This window comes from Phascolarctos cinereus, unplaced genomic scaffold (genome assembly GCF_003287225.1).
Source record: "Phascolarctos cinereus isolate Bilbo 61053 unplaced genomic scaffold, phaCin_HiC Scaffold_4;HRSCAF=312, whole genome shotgun sequence".
Classification (NCBI taxonomy): Eukaryota; Metazoa; Chordata; class Mammalia; order Diprotodontia; family Phascolarctidae; genus Phascolarctos; species Phascolarctos cinereus.
Window position 1 is genome coordinate 92,775,374 of NW_027555847.1, and position 27,606 is coordinate 92,802,979.

The 27,606-nt window shown below is 38.8% G+C and overlaps 1 protein-coding gene across 1 annotated transcript in view; it reads right to left on the bottom strand.

The window, feature by feature from the left end:
* The window catches only part of CCDC12 (coiled-coil domain containing 12), a 72,510-nt gene that overhangs the window by 23,097 nt on the left and 21,807 nt on the right, over positions 1-27,606 (bottom strand). Inside the window, exon 2 of the mRNA XM_020999088.2 lies at positions 11,346-11,413. Coding sequence (XP_020854747.1) covers positions 11,346-11,413 — 68 coding nt within the window. The remainder of the gene's footprint in view (positions 1-11,345; positions 11,414-27,606) is intronic.

The window sequence follows — 27,606 nt, forward strand, 5'->3', positions numbered from 1 at the left end:
TCCATACTACCATGCCTGTGTACCAAAAGGCAAACAAATGGCTATATGGCATTCCCCAACAGAAAGAGTGCTGAAGTGCCAACTAAGATTAGGCAGCCCCTAAACATCCTCGTACACAAATAACTTCCTCCCACTTCTGATTTCTCTAGTCCAACAAATTTAATGTTCACAGGCATCTCTACTTCACTGTTTTGCTAACATTTAAAACTCAATATATCTAAAACAAATCTCATTATCTGTCCCTTTTCCCTTTCCCTCCTTTTTTAAATTCCTCTTTACTGTCAACTACAGCCCAAGTTATGAGAGAGCCTGTGGGCCCAACAACTGAAGACAGAATGTGATAAGGAAGAGGTGCCAGTAGCTGGTATTTTTTTCAAAAATCACAAAGGCAATCAAGGAACTAAGAGGCTCTTCTGCAGCACCCTGCTCAGACTGAACTATGAATGATCTCTAATAACTTTCTCCTCCTTAAGGTTCCCCTAGAGGGTTAAGTTGTTGTGGTCTAAGAGGTTGAGAGGTTGTGACCCCTCAAAGACCGGAGTACAGGATGGGTCGTCTGGAATGAATTCACAGACTCAAGCATTGTTTAATCCAAGGTGGCAAAGATTTAGTTACGCTTTTCAGCTGGCAAGGATTCTTAAAGGATCCTGCAACCTTAGAGAGGTACAGGTAAAGTTTATATAGGATAAAATGCAATAAAACATATGTCAAATATGCTAACTAGGGGATTCAAGGTGGGATTAGGGAGTGGTTAAGGAGTGGTCAGTTCTCAATTGAAACTCAAGATAAGAAAAGTCCCATTATTCAAGAGAGTATATGGTCCCAGACATCTTGGGCCCAGTCATAACAAACAGGAAGAATATTGATCAGCTCTATCTGGTCCTGGAATTTGCTGACACAGGAAGAGGTGTTTTTAGTTCACTCAGAGAGAAAAAGATTAATTTAGGTTTTTTGGCCCTTACTGGGGCTCAATTGATCTTAAATGATTATCAAGGGACAGTGTTTCTGAGGCTAGGGAGAAATTAGGGCCCAAGTACAAGCACCCAAGCACCCCAACAAAGTGAACTTTTTCTTATGGGTATCCTACAGGGCAGGAGCAAGTACACTGTATGATCTGCCCCCAGGACAACCCAAGGTCCTCTTATGCTCCAGGGAATACTTTGCCTCAGATTAATTGCTCACTCATTTTCTCCAGATCTTAGGGTACAGAACCAGGACTAGAACCCACATGTCCAGATTTTATTAAGTATTAATGCTTTTTCCCTTTTTTGTCTGTACTTCCTTTCTCATACTTGGTGATAGAGTTTATTATGTATGATCATGGAAGAGAGGGGGTGGTATTCTCCTTCTTGTCAAGAAGCTGGCACCACAGAATTTCTTCCCCTAAGCCTCCAATCCACCTCAATACACCTCTCTCATTTTCACAAGCACCAACAGAAACATCAGCCAACAAGCACAGTATCATATGATCCAAAGATATTCAGAAGTGAGAAATGATTAATTTTTACTATAAAAATTAAGAAATAATTCCAGTACAACAGGCTGTCATCAAAATCTCACAAGTACTGAAATGTAGCCACCTGGGATAAATGGCTGAGACTGCAACTGTACCAAGAATACCATCCTCTTGAGTTTAAATTTTTGGAAAGAGAAGAATATCAGGTAATTAACACCTTAGGGGTTCAGAAACTCGGGCAGGGTTGGGCTGGCTCTAAGTGATATGGAATCAGCAATTAAAGTCCCACAGGTGGAACTTGACAGCAGAGTGTTTTCAGAAAGGCTAAAGTCATGTGCTCGGATAGAACCGGTTGATATATTTCAGTGTTAACAATAAAAAGGCAAGTGCCACAATTTGTCCTAAGCAAATGACACCCAATTTGGTATATGAAACCACTACCCCAGGCCTAACCTGAAGAGCCTAAGGTTCAGTTATGATCCATCCACACAGGTAAGAAGAAAAAAAGCCATAGGAAAAATATACTTCAAAACAGCTGGTGGAGATCAAGCAATGGAAGCAGTAGGAAAGAAGTTCATGACTTCTCTTCAAGGTCAGGAAGACTAGTCATGCCTGAATGAAGCTCTCTGCTTACAGTCAGCGGGGGTAAGCCATAACTGCAATGAACTCCCAGAGCCTGGGCTAGATCAAAAGCAATGCCTTCTGCAAGCCTGATCTCACCAAGCCATAAAATTCTTTGCAGACACAGCCCAATACTGAATTGTAATTGTAAGGAAATGACTAAGTGTTGACATAAAGAGAAAAGGATTAATTATAAACCATGGGCCTGCATTTCTGGGGTTAATTGTTCAAGCACAGGTCAAGCCCTCCTCCCCTTCAGATTCTATATAATGCATAGAAATAAAATCAGAGAATCACAGAATGTTAAAGGTGGTAGAAATCTTAGACTTATGAGATCATGTAATCCAATCATTTCCTTTAATAGGTGAGAAACCCAAGGCCCAGAGCAGATAAAATCCATAACAAAGATTCCCAGCAGAAGAGAGAGGGTCTTGCATAATGCACAAGAGACTCACCACAGGGAAAGGAAAAGCTATGCTATCAGCAGGATTAGACAGCCAGCTGTAAACACAAGAGTATTTTCTATACTTATTCTAGGCTTTCAGAAACTTATTACAATAGAACAGTTGAGAAACAATAAGGCAAAGCTGATTATTGGGGAAGGAAGAAAAAAACTATGAAGGATGGCAGGAACCAGCAAGTACAATGCTACAACCTAAAATACAATGGGAAAAGGTATAGTTGAGGTCACAGCTAAAGAAAAAGAAAAAAGTGGCTTTTACAGAGATGTCTCAGGGATATGTCTAAATAGCCAATTTGGATAATTCAAGCAAAAGGATTTTTCAGTTTGAATAGACTGGCTAGTTTTCTTGGGATTCAAATTATCTCTGGGTGATGGCCAGACAACATTGGCCTGAAAGGGAACAGGCTTCCCCCAAAAAAGTTTATCCTAAATATTCAATCTTTGGATGAAGGCACCATCCCATTCCTCATAAGCAAGGCACATGATCCCAACTAACCTTTACTCTATACAGAGCAAAAGGAAAACAATCAGCAGGAGTAAAGGATGTTAGAAGAAACCCCAACTGCTCCTGTGAAACACGCGCACGCGCGCGCACACACACACACACACACACACACACGCACACACACGTGAAAAACTGACAACCTGAGGGTGAAGAAGAAAACGAATCAAATGAAATAAAGCCTCTACCCTGCTCTTCCATAATCTCCACCCAATATATCTCTATACTCTTCCAATGATCTGACTGCTTACTCTGCAATACCATACCTTCTCCCAGAGCCAGAAGAAATAATACTTGGTCTGCCACTTACCAACAACCTACCCAGTCAAGCCAGAAGTGGTAAAGAAGAAATGGGCATCGTGGAGCCTTGAAGAGAAAGGGAGGCAGAAGGGGTGGGGGAGGAGAGGAATGGAGTAATACACCTAGCTACACACAGGGAAGACACTAAGTTTGGTAAGTATCTCTGTACCATACACTAGCACTAGTTCTGAGTGCTAATAATTCACTGTCTTTGCTGTCACTTAACATCAGAATCATTGAATTCTGTAATTGAAAGGAGACCTCAAAATTCATCTAGCTAGCCCAACCCATACTTGAGGTATTCTATCTACCATATCCCCAAATATTTATAAATCCTGTAAAGAGTTTTTCTGTGATAAAAATTGTTCTTAGCAGTATATTTTCAATAGTGTTTTCTAATAAGAATAGCAAATTCCTCTAAGAAACTAATAATTTCTCATATCTCCACCCTATTCGGGTTGAATTTGTATTGCAAATTACAAGATAGATCTCTGATCTCCTAATCAGCAACGCAAAATGACATGTGGACCTTGATGCCATGTACACTCTCTGGAGGTGGGATGCTGTCTACAGGTGACACCAAGAAGGAAATTGGGGGAGCTCTTCTGGACTCTCCCACAAAAGCAGCCTGAACCAATTCTGCTCTACTCACAATGAACTCACTCCGGAGATCAAAGGGGTGAACGAAATGCTGAAATAGTGAAGCCCCCTCAGTGTAGCTGACCCCTCCCTACATTTCTCAGAAGCTGCCTAGCTGAGAAAGCAGTGTCACAAGTAGACCAGGTGACAGAGCCACATCCTGTTCACCCGGATTCTATCCCTCCTCAGGCCCCCTCTGTAGCTGTTGAAGCAAACCATTCCCTGTTTCACGCCCTTTTTGTCCTTGGTGCTGGGGAGAAGTTTCCTCGCTTAGACTGTGAGCTCCAAAGCCCAGCCAATGGGAAGAAGAGCCAGTGGGTGGGCGGGGCTTGCGGTTAGGATCTATATAATCTGCTGAGCTGAACACACTTCCCGCTCTCTTCCGTTGGCGCCATCTTTTGGGTGCTCTGAGGGAGCCCTTTCTTGAGAAAGCCAATAAACAAACTATTCTTTTTGCTAATATCTCTGAGTCTCCGATTTATTGGTAAGGGTCTTCGTACCCCACACAGGGGCCTGCTAAAATTTAGTTTTGGAGAGTTTTGGTCATGGCTCCAACTCCACCAATTGCCATGTTTTTCTGTTCCTCATTTATAAAACTAGGCTAAGTGGTCAAACCACTCCCTCCCTCTCCCCACTCACTAAGTAGAAAGCAATGTGAACAGGATCACTTAGCTAAGATTTGTACAGCACTTTAGAAAAAAAATGATGGGTGCAGAGGGAATATAATTGTGTGAGAAAGAAATTTAAATATGTTAAAGAAGGAGGGCAAGAAACCAAAGCCAGAGTACATTCTGTTTTCATGGTCAGGAAAAAAGATTAGACTCCAAAATGCAAAGAGTTAATACCCTCTCTCACCTAGAAATAAATAAAAAGACCCTCAATTCTCAAGTCTGTGTCACTTTCATATTGTAACCCTTTAGTATCACCTGTCCCACATCCACGAGGACTAGGTTTCAAATGGCACAAGGGTGGAAAAGAATCATACCTTATTCATAATTCACTGGCCTTTCTGTAAAGGCTCATCTCCCTTCTGCTAGGGCTCACCTGTGTGCTTTGGCCCAACAAGGTAACACTGTAAACACATCTTCCTTTCCACTGTGCCTTCTATAAAGGAGTCTAACAACAGTAGGGAAGTGGTCAGCACTCAAAAGTATGTTGAAGGGTTTGTAAGCAGGCAGAAATAACCCTAATGCCATTTCAAAGGACCCTGGTGTATAGTAGAATAGTTGGAAAGGAAAAAAAAATACAAAAAGAATAGAGGGAATCTCTTAGCACAGCCAAAATATACAATGTACTGATATAACAGAGCATAATATTTTAAGAGTAGAAGCCTTTTTAAAAAAGCAAAAATCTGGAAACAAAGTGGTACCCATCAATGACTAAAGGGTGGTATATGAATATAATGGAATAATTTTTCATCATAAGAAACAATGAATAAGAAAAATTTTAAAAACCTGGGAAGAAATATGTAAAGTGACAAGAATTAAGAACTTAAAACAAAAAAAATATATAGATGACTACAATAAGTTAAGCAAAAGAAAAACTAAAACAAGTCCTATGCCAATTAACTGTAATGACCAATCGTAAAGCAGAAAAAGAAATGAGGAAGCACCGGCCACCTTGCAACAAAGAGGTGGGGAGTTACAGGTATGGAATGCTGTATGCATTTCTTAGATGTGGTCATTGCCATTGGTTTGGTTTAACTGTTTTTCTTTCTTACAAGGCAGGGCAGTTTAGAATATATCCAGAAATATCTGTGGTATGAAAACAAAAGGCATCAATAACATTTTTTTTTAAAAGTGGTCATGACTGGACTGAATAAACATTTCAGAGCAATGAAAGTTAGCCCTTCACAGCACAAGTCAACATTCACTTTGTCAATTACTGAGTTAAATAACTTAAGGAGTTGATTCAGAAGAAAAGAATGATAAAATATGTGGAAAATAGAACCAATAAGGAAAATCTCAAACTCAGAAACTGGGAGAAAAAAAAACCCAACCCTCAGAGATGTTTAATAGTCTTTAAATATGTGAAAAGCTATGACATGAAGGAAGTAGATAAACAGCTTTATAACTAGCAAGGTGAACCTGACCAAGGCAATTCTTCCTTTCTGCTCCTCTCTAAAGAAAAGGGGGAAATTGGGAGAAGGAGATTAATGATTCCTTCTAAGGCTCAGAAATTAAATGATTCCTTCCAACCTTTCCAGGATGATCTTTTTTTAACCACAAATATGGTCATGTCATTCCTTTTTAAAAATGTCTTCAGTAGCTCCCAATCACCTACAATGATAGCTCAAACTCCAATAACTGGCATTCGAGCCTCTACAATCTAGCAAAAACCTTACTGTGATAAAGTTTTGGTAAATGACAGACACAAGTAGTATATGACTTGGTTCTGTAGGAACCTACAATTTAATTAAGATGACAAAACATACACAGAAAGCAAAGTAAATGCTGAATTTTGTAGAACACCTACTTACTAACTCTAAGTATAATGGAGTTCAGAAATGAAAGAAGTGATCAGTTTGTCTCTGAATAACAGCCCAAGGCAAGCTTCACAGAAATGGTGGAACTTCAAAGTGAACCAAAAAGGACAGGTACAGTCACCATGTGACATTAAGAAAATGGGATCATCTTCTTTCCCTGGCCACTTTCTTTTAACTGAACCCGTGATTTTTGTCAGTGAAAGGTGCTTCTAGAATGTAAGTTTCTCTACCGATGCTTCCTTGGCTATTTTTAATAACATTTTCCCAAGTAAATGAACTGGGGCAGATGTTGTCCAGACTGAAGGCAGGACTAAGTACCAGGTAGTGTGGAAGACAGAACAAGCAGGACTCACAGCATCACAGGGAGAGAGGAGACAGAAGAGGACTAGGCTACTTTCTATATTTATGACAGTATAGGTCTCTATTAAGTCATGTATTGATTTCCTTTGACCTGACAAGGTCAGACACTGTATGGGCTTCTTAAAATGAAATACCATATTAAATTAACACACAGAAGACACAAAGCCTGGGAAAGATCTGGGAAAAGATAAATAAGAGAGACTTATGGAATTTCCTCTAGAGATTTTAAAAACCATCTGAATAGTAATGTTGGAGGGGTTGTGGGCTGATAGGCATACTAATATATTGTTGATGGAGCTATGAAATGATACAACCCTTTTAGAGAACAATTTGGAATTATGCAAATATCCTTTGAACCAGAGATTCCCTTACTAGGCTTATATCCCAAGGAAGTCATTATATACCATGTACACCAAAATAGTTACAGCAGCACTTTTTCTGATAGATAAGAATTAAAAACCAAGTAGATGCCCATCAATTGGGGAATAACTAAAGAAACTGTGGGACATAAACTTGATAGAGTATTACTGTGCTGTAAGAAATTATGTATGTGATGCATACAGAGAGGCATGGAAACATCTACATGAATAAGTATGAGTGAAGTCAGTAGAGCCAAGAAAACAATACACACAATAACTACAACAAGATAAATGGAAAGAACAACCACACACCAAAAGTCAAAAGTGAATATAACAATATTCTAAAGATCAAGCATGACTCAAAGGAAGAGATTTGAGAGGACCCTCACCCACCCCATTATGGAAGTGAGAGGTCTAAAAGTGTTAAACATTGCACATATTTTTGGGCTTTTTCAATGTATCAATCAGGTCAATTTTTTTCCTTTTTCTTTTTTTTCTCATCATTAAAAAACACTATTTGTTAAACAGGATGGCTCTCGGGGAGACAAAGATATGGGGAAAAGTTATGATAATATAAAAAACAAAAGACATCAATAAAAACTTATTTTAAAAATTTTTTTAAACTCAAACTACCCCTAATCAACTTAGGCTCACTCAATCTTTTCTAAATTCTCAAAAGAGAAGGATGGACTAGATAACCTTGATACGTCTCCTTCACATCTAATGATGCTGAGACTTTTCAATCTGCTTTCTAATCATTTCATAAGGGTCCTTAATCCTAAACCATATTTTCCTAACTATTTTTTGCTGTCCTCCTCTATTCCTACCTTTGCACTGATGTCATGAAGAATCAAATGTCACTATTTCATTCGGTCTTATCAAGTTATTCGCGGAATTTCTCTATCTCCTGATCCTCTTGCGATATGTATTTGGTACATAAGCTCCAGTTATTTTCATAGTAGCCTCTCTGCAAATACTTAACATAAGCAACCCAATACTAGACGACCAAATATCCCATGAAATCATGGTCTTTGTTGCCTCTGGAAGGGTAATAAAATCAACTCTACCAACTCTATTTGCCTAAGGAAAACCTGTATGCTAGTCTTCAATTTAGCTGCAACATCCTTTTGTCTTCTAGTTTCATTTATAATGAGAATGTCAAGATAGATTATGATTATAATCCAGTTGTATGTCTACCTCCAATAGAATGACTACCAAGTCATTGGACGAGGATCTCATATTTCAAGTACCAAGAGCTGAGTAAGGTTTATAAATAGTCTAACACTATTTGACTCTTAGTATCGTCTGTCACCTTTTCCACCATTCTGCCCTGTCACCACAGAAGTGAAAGGCAGCCGCAAAGGACTAAGAACCATTTTGTATGTTTCTTTGTTTCATGAGTTGCTATGGTCAGAAAACTAGTGGACTGCCTATCAGTGATGAATCTCTCCATTTTTAGCTGTTGGTCAATCAAAAAGCAGACAGAGTCTGTTGCCAGGACAACATTTAAAGCAGAAACAGCATGGCAGAACCTGTCCAAAGTTGCGCTTTACAGGCATAGCCTTCAAGAACCCAGTTACCACCATACCACAATGAAGCATTAAGAATAGAACTTTGTGGACTTTATAATAATATGCCACAGTACTAGAGATACTTGAGATAAGTAGGCATTTGCCTCTACATTAAATGGCCTGAGTTCATCATGCTTTTTAGACTTCTCATATGTGTTTTAAATTCTTGCTGTTGCCGGTCGTGCCTGCCTATAGCCTCTGTTATAGGAAAACAACCTAAGTCTCTATGACTACATTCAAATCAACAAATGGCCTTGTTATTTCATACACTATCTATGTGGTTCTGTGAGAATCTGATGAGGAGACCACTCAAAACTGTTTTTTTACTATCCCTCATTATACTCCCCTAGAAAGGATACAATCTTTCTCCATATTTTCAGTATCTTCCTATACACATCAGTATCACGAAGTCCAAAAACATACATACTTTACTCACAGGAGGATCCCTTGGAGATTCTATACTTAAAGTCTATTTTAGGCACAGTCTTATAAACCATTAGTTATCTGATTTCCCAGTCTATAGAAGCTGAAAAGCACCAAATTGGAAAGAAAAAGTAGCTATGGTTGCTAACAAAGGAGGCTGCTAAAGGTAGACTTTAACAGACTTAGTGAACAAAGCAATCACAGCAATTGCTAAATGCTGACAACAGAAACAAGCGTTCTTATTCTTGGGAGGCACAGTGAAACAGTTCCGGATTTTGTAAGGGTAAGTGGATTCAAATCCCAGCTCTGTCACTTAGTACCTGTTTAACCTCGTGCAAATTACTTGATCTTTCTTTGTGTCAGGTTTCTCTTCTTGTAAAACAAGGAAGTTGGGCTCAATGACCTCTAAAGATTCTTTCCAATCTAAAGTGATGATCTTCTGAACTCTAAAATACATTGGATTAGGATTCTTTGTTAAGTAGAGTGGAAAGAAGCCCTCTCTGTAAGACCTCAACACACTGTTGCAAATTAAATTAAAATAATCCAGCAAATTAAAATAATTAGTGCTCCCAAAAATGACTCGGAGTCATCAAGCAAAGATTAAATTATGTTCCAGATCCTCACTAAAGAGGGCAGAAAGCATGTGAAGCTACAAAAATGAGTTTGTTTCTTAAAGTTTTTATACCTTTAAAGAAGTGAACAACAATTATCCTCAAAATTCATGTGAAGACACTCACTTCCCAGATATGCTACTAGAGAATCAGTGCTGATAGATGAGATTCATGAGTTCTGTGGGAGCAGGACTAACTGACCACAGGGATCTCTTCCAACTCTTAAGAATCTTGGTGGTCGCCTAATTTAATTCCAACTAAAATCATGAATCCCAGCCACAAAAAATGATCATCTAAGACCTATAGAAACACTCCACAATGAGGCAGCATGTTACAGGAGAGCTAGTGATGGATTTGGAAACAGAAAGACCTTGGTACAAATCCTGCCTTTAGCACCGAGTACCTGTGTGATCATATGCAAAAGACTTAACCTTTCTAAGCATCACTTTCTATTAAACACATTTGTGAAAAATGAAGATAAACTCCCTGAAATATCTACCTCCCAGAGTTGTTGTGAGGTGCAAGTGAGATTTTTTAATGTATGTTTGTATGCATATGTACATGTAATTGATATATACATAAAACACTTTGTAAACTTTAAAGTACTAAGTAAGCATCCATTATTTTTATTATTAATAATATGAGGAAATGATGAATCCCTGAAGCAGTCTGTTTTGGTTCTGGAAAGCCATGTTAGGAAAATCTGTCTTACACTGAGCCGAACTCTGTCTCCCCACAATGAAGAACTGCTGAATTTTAGTAGTGTTCTTATGCAGATAGAGATATATATCTTCTTAATTCCTGAAGGCAGCATTTATGAAACAAAAAAGGCAGTGAACTTGAAGTCTAAAGACATGGGTTCGAATCAAGCCTCTGCCATTAAGTAGTTCTATAACCTTGCATCTAAACCCTTTGAGTTTCAGTTTCATCATCTATAAAACAGGGAGAATAATATTTGTGCAATCTACTTGACAGGATTGTGATGAGTATCAAATTATACATTTGTGAAAGTGCTTTGTAATCTACATGATTCTACATAAATGTCAGTTATTATTATTATTATTCTTTCTACCTGTAACATAGGGGAGAGACACACAAAAATTTTCCTAGCCATACTAAAAAGTTAAATCAGCCATGCAAACTGGCACACACAGAGTAGCCTAGAGCATAAAGAAACTGGGTCAGGTCTAGAAGTAAAAAGGCAACACCAAATCTTCTAAATAGGTACTATCTCTTCAGGCCACTGCCATCACCTCTACCATCACAGAATATTAAAACTAAAGATCCCTTTGAGATCAGAAAAATGAAATTATTTGCTTAAGGTCACACAACTCATTAATGGCAGAACAAAGATCAAAACCCAGGCTTCCAGATTTCATTACAGTGCTCTTTCTAACACACACTGGTAGATGTGGGAAGGAGGGAAATGAGAACATTTAGCAGATCATAGCATGGCTTAAATTGCCTGAATGCTTCGCCTCAAATTATACAAAAGGTCACCATACATCATGCATTACCATATATTACAAACAAGCAAATGAAAAAAATCTGTTACCTGTGTTTCTCGCCTCCTTCTTCTTCTTCTTTGAAGTGTTTACTTTTTGGTTCCTCATCTTCCTTATTCTGCAAATGGTAAAGAAAAAACCTCCACTAAGTTTAACCTTTGTCTTTGGAATAGCAAATAATCAAAATATACATGTTAGGGATAAAGTGGGAAAACTTTTCAGCATTTAGCAATTGCTGTGATTGCTTTGTTCACTAAGTCTGTTAAAAGTGGGAACGGGATCCGGCTTTAGCATCCAAAGTTGGTCATTCAGAATCTGGTTCTGCTACTTACTACTTTTGGCAAGTCACTTTCCCTGTCTGGGTCTGTCTTCTCCTCTCTGTGTAATGGAGGAAAATCAGCACTACCCCCCTCCACACTCTCACCCCCATCTGCCAGAGTGGAGAACATCCTCTAGAGGTCCAAGTGTATGCCTTGGCACCTTCTGCTGGGCATATTCCCTAAGGAGCATTCAAAACCAAATGCTTCTGGTTGGTCCCAACTGCCTCCTGACCCTCATGTTGGGGCACTGTAAAAAGGACTGGCCACTGAGCAGTCAAGAACTGCCCACTCAGCCTTTAAAGGGAGAGGTACCTAACTTCCGCTTCCCTTCTTCCTCTCTTCTGAAGATATGGCTCTGACTCCCCATCCCCAAGCTATGGTAGCTGCTCCCACATGACAGGAAGACCATATATTCACCTGGGTGAGCCTGAAACCTAATTTCAAAATCCTAGCTGCCTCTTCTACTTTGTGTTTCTTTCCCTGAGCACATGTGACCAAAGAATGGTCCCAAGATTGAACTGTCCAACTTCAGTGGCTACCTCATAGACTCAAGAGGTCTGGACTGATTTACAGGTTCCAGGTGACTTCAGTTTGTTACAACACTTCTCAAAGGAGAAGATGACCACCAAAAGGAAGGTATTCTCCAGTATTCAGCACAGTGCCAAGCACATAGCAGGCTTTTAATAAATGCTTTAAATAAATGACTGACTGCTAGAAAATACAAACTGTGAGGAAGTTGCACCGACAGTACAAAGCAAAAAAAAAAAGAAAGATAAAATGGCTGTTCAGTAGGCCACAAAACATTTCATGTTTTAGGAGTTACTGGTTACTGTTTCATGTTTTAAATCTTTGTCTATGTGTACCCATGAGTCTGGGGGGGTCGTTTTGGGTTTTTTTGGAGATTAGGTCTCCTTATCCCTCCCAAGTTTGAAGTATAGACTCATAGTGCCAGACTTTACTGATAGTTCACAGTTCAGTTCACACCTCTGGCAGCCTGGTGGCCCTGACCTCCTAGGGGCTCACCACAGGAGTACCTGATTGGCTTTAGCCTTATCACAGACAAGAACCCCTAAACTCATGATCCACTAGCCTCCTCCAGTAGAAGGAAATTACAGGCATGAGTAACCATGTTTTAATCATTTTTATAATGATAGAGTATGAAATAAATAGCTGTTCTATACATGATCTACAATATACTGAGTACTTCTCTGGAAGGAACCCTGTTAATGCCTTTTGAGGTAACCCTAGAAACATAAACCATGCCCAAGATTTATTTGAGACATGTCCCCAAAGGGTTTCCTGGAGTTACCTCCAACCACTTAGGAGAACTCATTGTTAAATTTTTAGTGTGAACATTTACACCTTGGAAATTAGCAAATGCTAACCAACCAGGACTTGATTTACTGTTTTGATGATTGTCTAGATTTGAGAAAGTGATGGATAAAATATTAACAATGCATATTAAACTTAAAAGTATGAAAAAAAAAAAGATATGTCCCCAAAGAATTTGTTTTGCCTGACTGTATAAGTATACAAGTAATAGGTTTTGTTTTTTCTTGTTTTCTCAATGTAGAGAGGAAAAAAGAGAGGTAGAGCATGCCAAGTTGAAATAAAATGAAATTGATTTTTTTTAAAAAAAGACATTTCCCTAGAGTTATATTCTGGGGCAAGGGTGAAATGACTCAGTGACAATGAAGAAAAAAATCTTTGTCATTCTCTACAGAGCCAGGCTCTCCCTAGAACTGAACTCACACTTATTAAGACAGGAAGGCTCAGTCTCCCAGGACCCAGCAGGTTTGTTATATATAAAATTAGAAGATTAAATTACATGATCTCTAAGATTCATTCTAGCCCAGTCCATGATCCTTATTTTCTTTATTGTTAAAATGTCTATTATATGTTTAGCACTATACTTAGTGCTGAAGTGGATAAAGGAAAAAGAAAAGACACAGTTGTAATTCTGAAGAAGGGGTTAAAATTTAATCAAAGTACCAGTGTATATAGTCTCTGAGTACAGACACCAGGAACAAGGAATATTCTATTCAAACTTCCTAAGTTCCCCTAATTAGGAGGATCCACCAGAATTAATGAGAAATCTTGACTATCAATCTTTTTTTTTTAAGGAAAAAAGTAATTTTGATACCTACATTGAAACAAAACACAAACTAAGCTAACACAGAGCTATACTACCCAGCAACAGAGCTAAGGCTTTCAATCTTTAACAGAATCCACTGCCAAAGGTTGTTCTGTGAAGTATTTCATAAATGGAATTAGAATTTGTCTCACAAAATGAGAAACTCATGAAAATTCTGAATTTTCATGTTTCAAATTATGGGAAGAGAATTGACTCTGAATCTAGTTGTTCTCTTCTCCCCAAGTCACATTCACATCTTCAACCTTATAGGAATATAACTGTATCCAAATGAAATTACTAAAATGCAAACAATACAAAGTTTGTTACATAAAAGCAAAAATTTCCTGACATGTTTTATTATAATTTGAATGAGGTATAAGGACACAAAGAACTTATGTTACAACTACTATCACCAACTATACTAATATTAATAATTTCAAATCTCACCCTCCTCCTCCATATGCCCAGAAGCCACGGACTGCTACAAACTGGTAGTTCAAACATATTCTTTTAGCACTTATTATACAAAATACACTTTTGGCACTAACCCTGCTGTTACCTGTCTTCCTATTCAAGTCTTGACTACCTAATCATATGATACAGTTCTCCAGTGCAGGGACAATGTTATGCCTTCTTAGGTTGGAAGGGGGCTTGACTGCTATCCCATTCTTGAAAAGGAAATCACATCTATGATGTTCCAAGCCAGTGGTCGGTCAACCTCCACTTCAAATCCTTTAATGAGAAGGGGCTACTACTATCCCTAGGGCAGCCCATTTCATTTGCAGAAAGATAGGTTAAGAAATTTTTTCCTTAAACCATGCCTAAATTTGCCTCTTTGAAATTTCCACCCTTCATTCAAGAACAAATCTAATCCCTTTTCCACATGACAATGCTTTAGATAACAGAAGGCAGCTAGCATGTTTCCTCCAAGACTTCTCTTCTCCAGGTTAAACATCCACAATTTTTGCAACACAAATGCTCATATGGGATAAACTCAAAGCCCTCAACTCCTGGTCACTATCCTCTGGACAGTCTCTGTTCTATCAACTGTCTTTCTAAAACAAAATGCCCAGAACCAACTAGAACACTCCAGATAGAGTCTGAGCAAAGGCAGAACAGGACAGAACAACCAGCTCTTTATCCCTAGACAACGGTGCCCTTTAGAATGCAGCCTAAGGTTGTATTAGTTTTCCTGGATGCCACAATATTGACTCAAAGTGTGCTTGCATTTCACCAAAAGCCCACATCTTTTCCAGAGAAACTGCTGACCAGTTGTACCTACCTAATCTTGTATTTGTGAAGTAAAAATTTTGAACCTAAATATAAAACCTGATATTTATCCCTATTAAATTTCATCATTATTTGATTAGACCCAATATTCTAGCCTTTTTTAATCAAAACTGTCTTCCAGTGTTTTACTCATCCTTCCCAGCTGTACCATCTACAAATGTGATAAGCATGTTATTTATGCCTTAATCCAAGTCTCCACATCCTCCTCATTAGCCAGCCCCTTTTCCCAACCTGCAGGTCCCGCCCTCCTAGTTGGAAACTACCTGCCCTGACCAACATTTCAGGAGGAGACCTAGCTAGCTACTCTTCATCTTCTTCACTTATAACTCAACTTTGGACTTCTCTCCCACCCCCTCTTTCCAGGTTCCCCTTTATGTATTATCTCCCTCTATTAGAATGTAAACTCCTTATGAGAAGGACTGTCTCCTTTGCTTGTATTAATAGCCTGACTGCTTAGTACAGTGCCTAGAAAATAGAAAACACTTAATAAATGCTTTATCTATCTACTGATAAAAAGTATTAAACACAAGGCCAAACACAAATGGGTCAGATCCCTAATGAACTCCTAGTGACATTATTCCAAGATGACATCAAACCATTGATGACTGCTTTTCGGGTCCAGTCTTTTAAACAATTCCAAATTCATCTAGCTATATTATACTTAACTTACATCTCTCCACTCATCCACAAGAAGAGAAAAAAATATTCTATCAAAACTCTGCTAGAATCTAGGTATGATACTGAAAGACAACACTACTATGACTGACACAGTGACTACTGATAGTTTCAGTGAAATTCAGGTAAAGCAGGCCCTCTTCCTTCTCAGTAGACAGATTATGGTCTCCAGGTATGGAATGAAACAAATTGTCAGACATGGTCAAAGTGTTATTTTGTTTCACCAGCTAAACTCCATGAGGGGGCAGGTTCTGTGGCAGGAGAAAAAGCACCCATTGTAAAATGACAGCCACGTATTTTTTAAAAACAAACATCAAAATTTGTTGTTGTTGTTCAGTCATGAAGGACTCTCCATAACCCCATTTGGGGTTTTCCTGGCACTGGAGTAGTTTGCCATTTTCTTCTCCAGCTCATTTTACAGATGAAGAAAGGGAGGCAAACAGGATTAAGTGACTTGCCCAAGGTCCCACAGCCAATAAGTATCTGAGGCCAGATCTGAACTCAGGAAGATGAGTTTTCCTTACTCCAGGCCCAGCACTCTATCCACTAAGCTGTATACAGAATTCCCCTACTCTACCAGACTAGCAATCTTGTCAGCAAAGGAAATAAGGTTAATCTGGCCTGGCTTGTTCTTAATGAAGTAATGCTGGTTCTCTGTGATCACAGATTCTTTTTCTAGATTTTCATTAGCCATCTCTTTAATTATGTATTTTAGAATTTTGCCAGAAACATAAGTCAAGCCTGCTGGTTTATTTTTCCCTTATGCCCTAGAGTTTGGTTTTATAGAGATTGATAATGGCTCCCTGAGAAGAAAAGCCAAAGTTCAGGTCAACATATGGTGTGTCCTTGGAAGTAGTAAAATTCTCCCATGCAGAATTTTAAATAAAAGCCATTTCCCTCTGCTCTGGTTTCAAAATTGCTCAGTTAACTTCATAACAACAAAGCAAGGACCATGTCCTGACAGTTAGCTGCCTTTTGGCAGGGATAGGGCACTGAGACTCTCCAACAGCTGTCTCACAGTCACCATGCAGGATGAATAATCTCCCCTAAAAATCAAACCCAACTCAAGAGCTCAGGAAACTCTTGAACACACTGTTCATAGATTCACAATTATTTTGTAAAAGAGAGCAAGAAGTGTTCTGGACTATGCCCAAAGGGCTACAAAAATAAGCATACCCTTTGATCCAGCAATAGCACTTCTAGGGCTATATCCCAAAGAGATCAAACAAATGGGAAAAGGACCCACATGTACAAAAATATTCATAGCAGCTCTCTTGTGGTGGCAAAGAATTGCAAATTGAGAGGATGCCCATCAATTGGGGAATGGCTGAGCAAGTTGTGGTATATGAATGTAATGGAATACTATTGTGCTATAAGAAATGATGAACAAACAGGCTGACTTCAGAAAAACCTGGGAAGACTTATATGGTCTGATGCTGAGTGAAGTGAGCAGAACCAAGAGGACTTTGTACACAATAACAGTCATGTTATGCGATGACTAATGTTGTTAAACTGAATCCTTCTCAGCATTACAAGGATCTAAGACATCTCCAGAGGCCTCAGGATGGAAAATGCTGTCCACATCCAAAGAAAGAACTATGGAAGTCAAATCGCTATCACTTAGTTTACCTTCTGTTGAGTTTTGTTTCATCTTTCTGATGGTTCCTCCTATTGGTTAATTTTTACTTACAACTTCACCAATGTGAAAATATGTTTAATAGGAATATAAATGTAAAGCCTATATCAGATTGTGTGCCATCTTGGAGAGGGTGGGGGGGGAGGAAGGGGGAGAAAAATTTGCAGCTCAAAAGCATATGGAGGGGCAGTTAGGTGGCGCAGTGGATAGAGCACCAGCCCTGGAGTCAGGAGGACCTGAGTTCAAAGCTGGCCTCAGACACATAACACTTAACTAGCTGAGTGACCCTGGGCAAGTCACGTAACCCCATTGCCTAACTTTAAAAGAAAAAAAAGCATATGGACGTGATTGTTGATAAATCAAAATAAATTAATAAAATTAAAAAAAAAAAAGAAAACTACTTAACCTTAAAAAAAAAGTGTTCTGGAACACAGAAATACTTATATAACGAAGTTCACCCTATCAATACTTAATCAGCCTGCAAAACACTATCCAGGACAAAGATGTTTGTCTTCTGAGAGCAGACAAGCATGAATTTCTGAAAATTATTACACAACAGCCATCGATAGACACCTCCAGAGTCTGAAGAAAATACAGTACCATTTTCTTCTGAATTGAGGAGACATGCTTGATGAGCTGCTTTCCTGCTTCTCAGGTCTGGGGAGAAAAACACAATTTTGGGGGGAAGCTAGATAGCATAGTGGATAGAGCACCGGCCCCAGAGTCAGGAGGACCTAAATTCAAATCCAGCCTCAGACACGATACTCACTAGCTGTGAGACCCTAGACAAGTCACTTAACCCCACTGCCTAGACACAAAAAAAGAAACTCACAACTCTGGGCTCCTGAGTACAAGCTACATAACAAAGAGATGATGACAGCTGCAGTATGATTCACATATTAGTAAAATTATAAAAGGGCAGAATCTGCCCTCCTACCTATACTCCTCTCTTTGGCTTAACAAGAAAAGGCTTCCACAGGAGTGACACCTGAACTTTGCCCCAAAGGAACCTAAGGATTCCAAAGGCAAGGAGTGAGTAACATTCTAAGGATGGGAGACAGTCTGAACAATGGAGAGCAAAATGGGAGATCGCCATCCACTTCAAGGAATAGCTACTAGACCAGCTTGGCAGGAATGTACAGTGTAGAAAGGGTTATTTTATGTACTTAATAAGCCTAGAAACAGAGGTGGCAGCAGAATCGTATAGGGTCTTAAAGCTGAGTTTATATTTTATCCTCCAGACACTAAAGATTTTTGAGCACAGAAATGACACAGGAAGTTTATCCGTCAGTTGTATAGAACAGCACTTCTTAAACTGTGGGTTGACATCCCACTGGCAACAGTAACAGGTTTCTGAATGCACAATGACCAAAAATTAATTAAAAATCAAACACATAATGAATCCAAGGTGTTTCTGGCAGCACTTGCCCTTAGTTCTGAACACAAAGCATGCACACTTTGCACTGCGTATGTGGGGTCAGGAGTGGAAAAAGTTAAAAAGTTAAAGAAGCCCTGCTATAGAAGATGGACAGGAAAAAGTAGTCCAGGGGCAGCTTGGTGGCACAGTGGATAGAGCACAGGCCCTGGAGTCAGGAGGACCTGGGTTCAAATTCGGTCTCACACCAGACACTTGACACTTACTAACTGTGTGACTCTGGGCAAGTCACTTAACCCCAATTACCTCCCAAAAACACCCAAACAAACAAGAAAAAAAAAAAGAAAAAAAGAAAAAGGAGAGACCAGAAGTAGGGAATTGAAATTGGGAGGCTATTAGAACAGTGTGAGAGGTGTACAGCTGGGTAGTAGTCAGGACAGTAGGTAATTGGTATGAATGACAGAGAAGAATTAGTAAGCCACTAAATCTGGGGTCTGAAGAAAAGCATCAAGGACAATGACTCCAAAGTTACTCACAAAGGTTGGTGACTTATCTAAGGTCAAGCTTCGATTCTGGGCACTATTGTGGGTGAGTTAACCACTCTCCAACCCTATAGCAAAGAAGCTGTGGTACAAGCTCAAGACAGCTGGGGTTAGCTTTGTCCCTGGGGGACTGATCGCCTAGCTACAGGTCCTTTGGACAAAAGGAGCATAAAAATCACTTCTGAGATTGGCAGGGGTTCAGAAGAATCCACGACATGTCCTTTCTTCTTGCTGGATGCTTTGACTTTTTTTCATTCTGACTGCTTTTATATCTCCTTTAGCAGTGCTTCTACCTGAGTTTGCTATAATATAACTTTAACAAAGGCACTGTCTGTTCAACTCCTCTAGCACTGAGTGATCCACTGTACCAGAAGAAGGCTAGTGACCATGAGAATGGTGTTTGGAGCACAAAAGTTAGCCACTTCTACCAATGTTCTGGCCCACAACAGGCATAAGTCTCCAGATGTGGTCTGTAGAATAAATGCCCAGTACCTTCACACTCCTCTGGTCCTGGACACTGACTTTTCCTCAATGGCACCAAAGATTAGAGTTTTTTGGGGTTTTTTTTAGCTGCCACCTAAAGCCCACTAAAAATCTTCCACCTCCAACTGCCTTTTAGCCATCTCAAACTGAATCTCTGGTAGACATCTTAAACTCAACATGCCCAAAACAGAACTCAGTATCTTTCCCCTTATAGCCTCCCCCTCTCCTACTTTCCTTATTACCCATAGAGGGCAATACCAGCCTCCTAGTCTTTCAGGCTCACAACCTAGGAGTCAGCCTGGACCCCTCAATATAGCTTACCCGCCCCCATATCAAGCTGTTACGAAGGCCTTTCAATTATACCTCTGAAGCATCTCTTGAATAGGCCCCCTTCCCTCCTCTGATACTGGCACCACTGGCATCATCTCACCCCTAGACTATTGCAAAAGCCTACTGGTGGGTCTGCCTGCCTCAAGTCTCTCCCTGCTCCAATCTATTTTCCATTTAGACACCAAAATGGCTTTCCTAAAACAAAGGTCACATCATTTCACCCCCTTACTCAGACTTCCTATTGCCTCCAGGAGCAAATACAAAATGCTCTAGTTAGCATAACCCAGCTCCTTTCACTTTCCCAGGCTTCTTAAACCTTACTCCTCCACATATACTCTCCAATCCAGTGACAACTGGCCTCCTGCCTGTCCCACAAACGAGACACTCGAGCTCTGGGCATTTTCTCTACCTATCTTCTATTCCTGAAATGCTCTCCCTCATCCTCCCTGGCTTCCTTCAAAAAAAAAAATATATATATATAGTATATATACTATAATGTATGGGGCTGTAAAGTAAGACCAGGGTCAAGTTGTAAAGGGCTTTAAAAGTCAAACAGGTAAGTATCATTTGATCCTAAAAGGCAATAGGAAGACAATAGAAAAACGGATAAAAATGGTGTATAACATTTTTTTTTCAAAGTTAGTTCATCTTCCCTGAAACTATACAGAGACACCTGAATTTCATATTTTGACCAAAGCAGCAGCAAGGAAACTAGGTTACTCAGTCATCCAGGCAGAAGGCCCTTTATCAAATCAAACACAAAACATGGATGTATTTTGGTTATCTTTTGTGTATTATGAAAAAAAGTCATTTCTAGATTGTAAAAAGATTAACATCTGGCTTTCATAAGTATTCCTTTTTGTTAGCATCACCTTTACTACCTTTAGATACGACCCAAAATAAACACCAAATTTAACCACCAAAACCGGGGGCTAGGTTCACTTAAATTCACAGAAAGATTTCAATTACCCAGTGTTAAAAATTTCAGATGGGCTAAATAAAAAACAGGCTTTGGATACTCAAGGTTCATTTCCCTGACCTTCCATTTTCTTTTCTCTTCAAAAAAAAAAAACTCTCCTGCAAGCATTTTAATTCCTTAAACCTGCTAAAAATCAAAATACTTGAAGATTTCAGAAATGTAAATCTGAGTACTAAGTGTAAGACAAATCTAACTATGCATTTGTGAGCTGATTATTAATCTGTTTTCTGAAGCCAATGTATTCTTTCATAAATTCAACAGAAAACTACCATCTGATAAGACCCTTCAATCAAGCATGGAAAATCACTGGACACACAGGTGTATAAATCTTTCTGGTTCTCCCTTTAACCTTTTATAGTTTATCAGTACTTCCAAGTCTCTCTAGTAGAAAATTTCCCTATTTTCTGCTGCTGAGCTTCTGGCATGGTGTGACTACTAATTTTCTGCTTACTGAAGGTTATATACTTTAGTCAACAGAAACAAAGGGTTAGTCAGAACTGGAAAAAAAATTTAGTGACTGGATCCAGTTCAATCCCTTTATTTTACAGATGAAGAAACTGAGGGCCCAGAGAGGTCAAGCAAAGCCATGGGTATGGGTGGGTGTGTGTGCGTGTGTGTGTGTGTGTGTGTGTGTGTGTGTGTGTGTGTGAACTGAACAAATATGTCTGAATTTGTATATCAATAAAGCTGCCACTATAAAACAAAGGAGATATGTTGGACTTTGATTTACTAAATTGTGACTCACAAAGCTGCAGTATCTTTTTTTTTAAATCATATATGTGTAGGCATATGTGTGTGTGTGTGTGTGTGTGTGTGTGTATATACGCACACACACACACACACACACACACATTTACTCCACTGAGTTAATTGGAAAAAAAAGTTTTTTAAATTAAGTTTTATGACCATTAGGATTCTCAAGCTTCCAACATTTTTCTGTCCATAGTACCCTGATTTTTAAAAATCAATTCTATTTGAAATGCAAACATAAGACTCAAGAGAAAACTAGAAAAATTAATTTATTTGAACTATCAGAAGGAGTTACATGATGATGTAAGCTAGTGTTGTAATAGTAAGAAAGGAAATGAGTTTCCCTTCAGAACTTTAATGTCATCAAAGAGTCCTGAGGGAGCTAATAAGAAAAAGAGAGGACCTGGTATTAGACCAGCTCAGTTGTGGAGGGTTTTAATTGAGGAAGAAAAGATAATCCACCAACTATGAGTATTTCCACATACACAGGATAACACAAAAAGAGTATTATATACAAAAACAATGAATCTCCATTTTATGCCACTTGCTTAAAAAAAAGATATAATAAACTTCACACATTATTTTCAAAACCATCTTCCTTATGCCTCCTTAAGAACTTCCTTCTGTTCTCTTCTGTGAATCTTGAGAGATATTTCAATGCCCCTTTCTTTAGCATCAATATTGTACATGATTAGCAGTCTCAAGTCTTTCAAAGTTGTTTTTCTTCACAAAGTTGTTGTCCTCGCATAAACTGGTCACTTAATTCTGCATCAGTTCATACTAACCAGGATTCTCTGAAATCATCTTTCATTGTTTCTTGCACAGGGCAAAGCTCCCCCATGTGCTAAATTTTTTAATAGAGTGGTTGGTTGTTTTGAGGCTCAGACCTTGGTGATCTTATGATTACACTAGCTTTCCTTGGGACTCTCTCCAGGAGGAGCTCTCCATTCTTGCTGGCTATATGTGCCTCTGGCTCAGCTCTGGTTGCACTGAGATACTATGGATTTGTTTGCCTGGGTGAGGTGTGGCTTTACTGGCACTCTCCTTTCCTACTGCCCATGGGCTTCTGGCTGACTATTTTTTTTCTTGTAGTTCTTGCACAGAAGTTGTCCCTTACTACATTTTCTCATTAGATTTCTTGATCCTTATCCAATCAGGTGTGAGTTTAAGGTTTCTGCTGGGATAGGTATGGAGAAGCTAGGCCATCTGCCTCCATTCCAGCAATGACCTTGTTGGAAGCCTGGTGCCTTAATTATTCACTAATCCCTTTCCCTTTCATAATTTTCATTTAACTGTAGTGAAATGACATAAATGTACATTCTGATGAAGAAGGTATGGTCAATCTGCTGAAATAGGCATGTAATAAGGACATTAAAGGCCCTCTATAATCCAACACCTTATCTCACATTATTCATCTACTCATATCATGTTCCTCTGAACATGTCATGATCTCATTTTGCTCATTCCTGGCTCCAACTTTTGCAAAGATTGACATCCCCCTATCTCCCAACACCTGGAGTGGTCTCCCTTCATATTTTAGCTTTGTGAAACCCTTCCCTTCCATCAAGATCCAATTCAGGGGGCAGCTAGGTGGCACAGTGAATAGGTCCTGAAGTCAGCAGTTCAGATATGGCCTTAGACCAAACACTTGACACTTACTAGCTGTGTGACCCTGGGCAAGTCACTTAACCCTAACTGCCTTAAAAAAAAAAAAAGATCCAATTCAGATACATTACCTATGAAGACTTCTATGGTCTCCCAGCTAGAATCAAATCTTCCTTCTCAAAATTTTCCTAACACTCTTTCAGGAATTTTAAAAATCTATTTATAATATTAACTTCTATTTATTCTGTATAGATCTTGTTTGTTCATAGTTGTTTGCATGTTGTCTTCCCCATTAGTCTGTGACCTCCTTGGGAACAAGGCCTGTCTTTTGCTTTTTTTTTTTCTATCTCCAGCACTAAAGACAGTGCCTGACAGATAGGAAGAACTTAATAAATGCTTGCTGATTGACTAATTTGTTTTATAACTATTTGTACATTCACTTTAACACCTCTAATAATAATTCTAAGCTCTCAGTTCCATTAGGTCAGCAAGGACCCTATTTCATCTTTACATCCCCACCGCCAAGCACATAGAAAGTACTTTAAATAAATGTTTTGCTGAATTAAGAACAGTCTTAATGACAAATCTGAGAACTACTGTTATCAGCACATCAACAAGATAAATATTCCACAGCTCTACATTTGCTGCTAGTGAAGAATCTGAGGAACACACACACACACACACACACACACAAGATTTCCAAAACACAAAGCACAAAGTGTCCCCAAAGTATTTAATAAGCTTAAAACTTCAAGAATACTTTTGTGACCCCCTATATATTATCTCACTTGTTCCTCACAACAACCTTATGAAGGACTACAAAAGAATTATCTTTTTTTTATCTTTAGGGTACCAATCTATGGTTTCATCAGCTTAGGGAAGTCCTGGAGAGTAAAAATATAGAACAATGTAGACTAGAGTTAGATGGATTTGTAACTGGTTTAATAGTCCAATTCAAAGAGTACCCTTAATGTGCCAATGTCAGATTTGCAGGAAGTCTCCAGTGGCCCACTCCAGGAATATATGTTTGGCCTTGAGATGTTTGATATTTTTACGGATAAAAGCTTACATGGCATACTAATCAAATCCACAGATGAGTCAAAGTTGGGCAGAATAGCTAGCTAACACAATGGATGACAGATTTATGATCCAAAAAGATACTGAGAGACAAAAGCATTGGGCTGAATTGCATAGGATAAAATTTAATAGGAATAAATGTTAAAAGTCTTACAATTGGGTTCAAAAAATAACTTTACAAGTTGAAGGTGGAGGAACTATGGTTAGACAGCAGTTTGTCTAAAAAGGATCTGGGGATTTTAGGGAACTATATACTCAATACAAATCAGCAGTGTGACATGGCAACCAAAAAAGCTAGTCTGATCTTGGGCTACAATAAGAGAACTGTTGTTCAGTCATTTTCAGTTGTGTCCGACTCTTCGGGATCCTATTTGGGGTGTTCTTGGCAAAGATACTGGAGTGATTTGCCATTTCCTTCTCCAGCTCATTTTATAGATGAGGAAACTGAGGCAAACAGGGTTAAGTGACTTTCTTAGGGTCACTAGCTAGTAAATGTCTGAGGCCACATTTGAACTCAGGAAGATGAGTATTTCTAACTCCAGACCCAGCCCGTTTATCCACCATGCCACCTAGCTGCCCATAAGAAACAAATACCTTCCAGAAATAAAGAGATGATAGTCTCACTGTACTAGGCTGGGGTCAGAGTGCATCAATTCTGGGCCACACAGTTTAAGGAGGACATTAATAAGCTGGCAAGTATGCAGAAGAAGGCAATCAAGTTTGTGAAGGGCCTGACTTCATGTTGTATGAGGTTCAGGTGACAGAACAAGGGATGTTTAGCCTAAACATCAGTGGGGAACAGGATAGCTATTTTAAAGAACCTAAAGGGCTGGTATCTGTAAAAGGATTTAGGTTTGTTCTGTTTGCCACAGTAGGCAAAATCAGAAGCAATGATGGGAAGTTGCAAAGAAGTAGATTTAGACTTGGTATTAAAAAAAAAAAGATTTTCCCCTAACAATTAGAGCAATCAAAAAGTCGAACTGGATGCCTTGGAAGAGAGTAGGTTCCCTTCACTGAAAGTCTTCAAAGAGAGGCTGAATGACCACTTGTACAGTATGTCATAGTGGGAATTCTTTTCTGGAGTTAAATGAGAAGGGCACTGGGGTCTCTTTCAACAATATTGTGATTCTATGAAATTCACTCCACCAAAAAAACATACTTCAGAGAACTATTCTGCAATTTAAACTTAGGAGTTACCTAGGAGAGAAGGTGTCAAACTCCTGCCCATGTTGCCTGCATCACACTGGTAGGAACCAGATTAAAATGAAGTTGGGAATTATTTAACAAAACAAATAAAAATACAAAACAACATAGATTAAAAAAAGCTCTAAATCACTACTGATTAGAGAAATGCAAATCAAAACAACTCTGAGGTACCACATCACATCTATCAGGTTGGCTAACATGACAAAACAGGAAAATGACAAAAGTTGGAGAAGATGTGGGGAAATCTGAACACTAACACATTGTTGGTGGAGTGTGAACTGATCCAATCATTTTGGAGAGCAATTTGGAATTATGCCCAAAGGGCTATAAAAATGTGCATACCCTTTGACTCAGCAATACCACTTGTAGGGCTATATCCCAAAGAGACCATAAAAATGGGAAAAGGACCCATACAGACAAAAATATTTATAGCAGCTCTTTTGGTGGTGGCAATGAATCGAAAATTGAGGGGATGCCTATCAGTGGGGGGGGATGGCTGAACAAGTCGCAGTATATGAATATACTGGAATACTATTGTGCTATGAGAAATGATGAGCAAGCAGACTTCAGAACAAGCTGGAAAGACTTGTATGGACTGATATTGAGTGAAATGAGCAGAACCAGGAGAACACTGTACACAGTGACAGCCACACTGTGAGATGACTAACTTTGATACAGACTTAGCCCTTCTCAGCAATGCAAGGATCTAAGACATCTCCAAAAGTCTCATGATGGAAAAATCTATCCACATCCAGAGAACAAACTATGGAATCTGAAGGCAGATCAAAGCATACTATTTGCTCTTTTTTTTCCTTCTGTTTTGTTTTGTTTCTTCTTTCTTGTGGTTCCTCTTATTGTTTCCAATTCTTCTGTACAATATGACTAATGTGAAAATACATTTAATAGGAATGTATATGTGAAGCCTATATCAAGATTGCACGCCATCTTGGGAAGGGAGGGGGAGAAAATTTGGAACTCAAAAGCTTATGGAAGTGAATGTTGAAAACTAAAAATAAATTAATATTAAAAAACAACAACAACAACATAGCTAATGTTCATTTGTAGTTTTCTGAGTAAAGATGAGGCCAGCAGCAATACCTTTCCAACTGAGTTTGACACCACTGGCCTAGAACACTGAAGTTAAAAGACTTGTCTGTGTTCCCAAGGCCAGTATGAGTCAGAGGTGTTATTTGAACCCAAGTTTACTTGACTCGACCTGGATCTCTATCCATTACACCATTGGATATATTTTGTTTATCCAATCACCCATAATTACCTACTACTAAGCACCACAGGTATGATTCAAACCCCAAGTCTCTCCTGATACTTAATCCAAGATTACTGTTCCCATTCTAGTGGCAGAGATAAGGCCGGCATGTTACAGCCTTTATAAAACTCTAAAAAGATGGGGAAGAAATAGTAGCACAGACTGTCTTTTGTAATAACAGACACTACACTTGTCAACTGTTCATAAATGAGGCAAAATACCCTTTTTTCCCTTTATCCTAGAACTTGAGTCCATCACAACCTGGCTCCACCCTATCTATCCAGCCACAGTATATATGATTTCCTGTCTATTACACCATTCCAGATTTCTCCAAGTTTTTCACTTTGTCCTCTAAACCTGTGATACAGGTCAGCTATAGTATCTTCTTAGATAAATGGTACCATTACTACATCTGTGTTAGAGATGTCTTATTAGTACTACAACCTTTTACTGATTTGTAATTTTAATATTATTTCATCAAATTATTCCATCTCCTAAATGTTCTATACAACTGGCAAAATATGAGCACTTTAACACACTAATCAATGACAATGACCTTGGGTCAAATGGGGCTTCCATTTAATAACTTCTCTAGTTATTAAGACTATGTATAACGGCTGTAAGTAAATCATGAATGTTTAA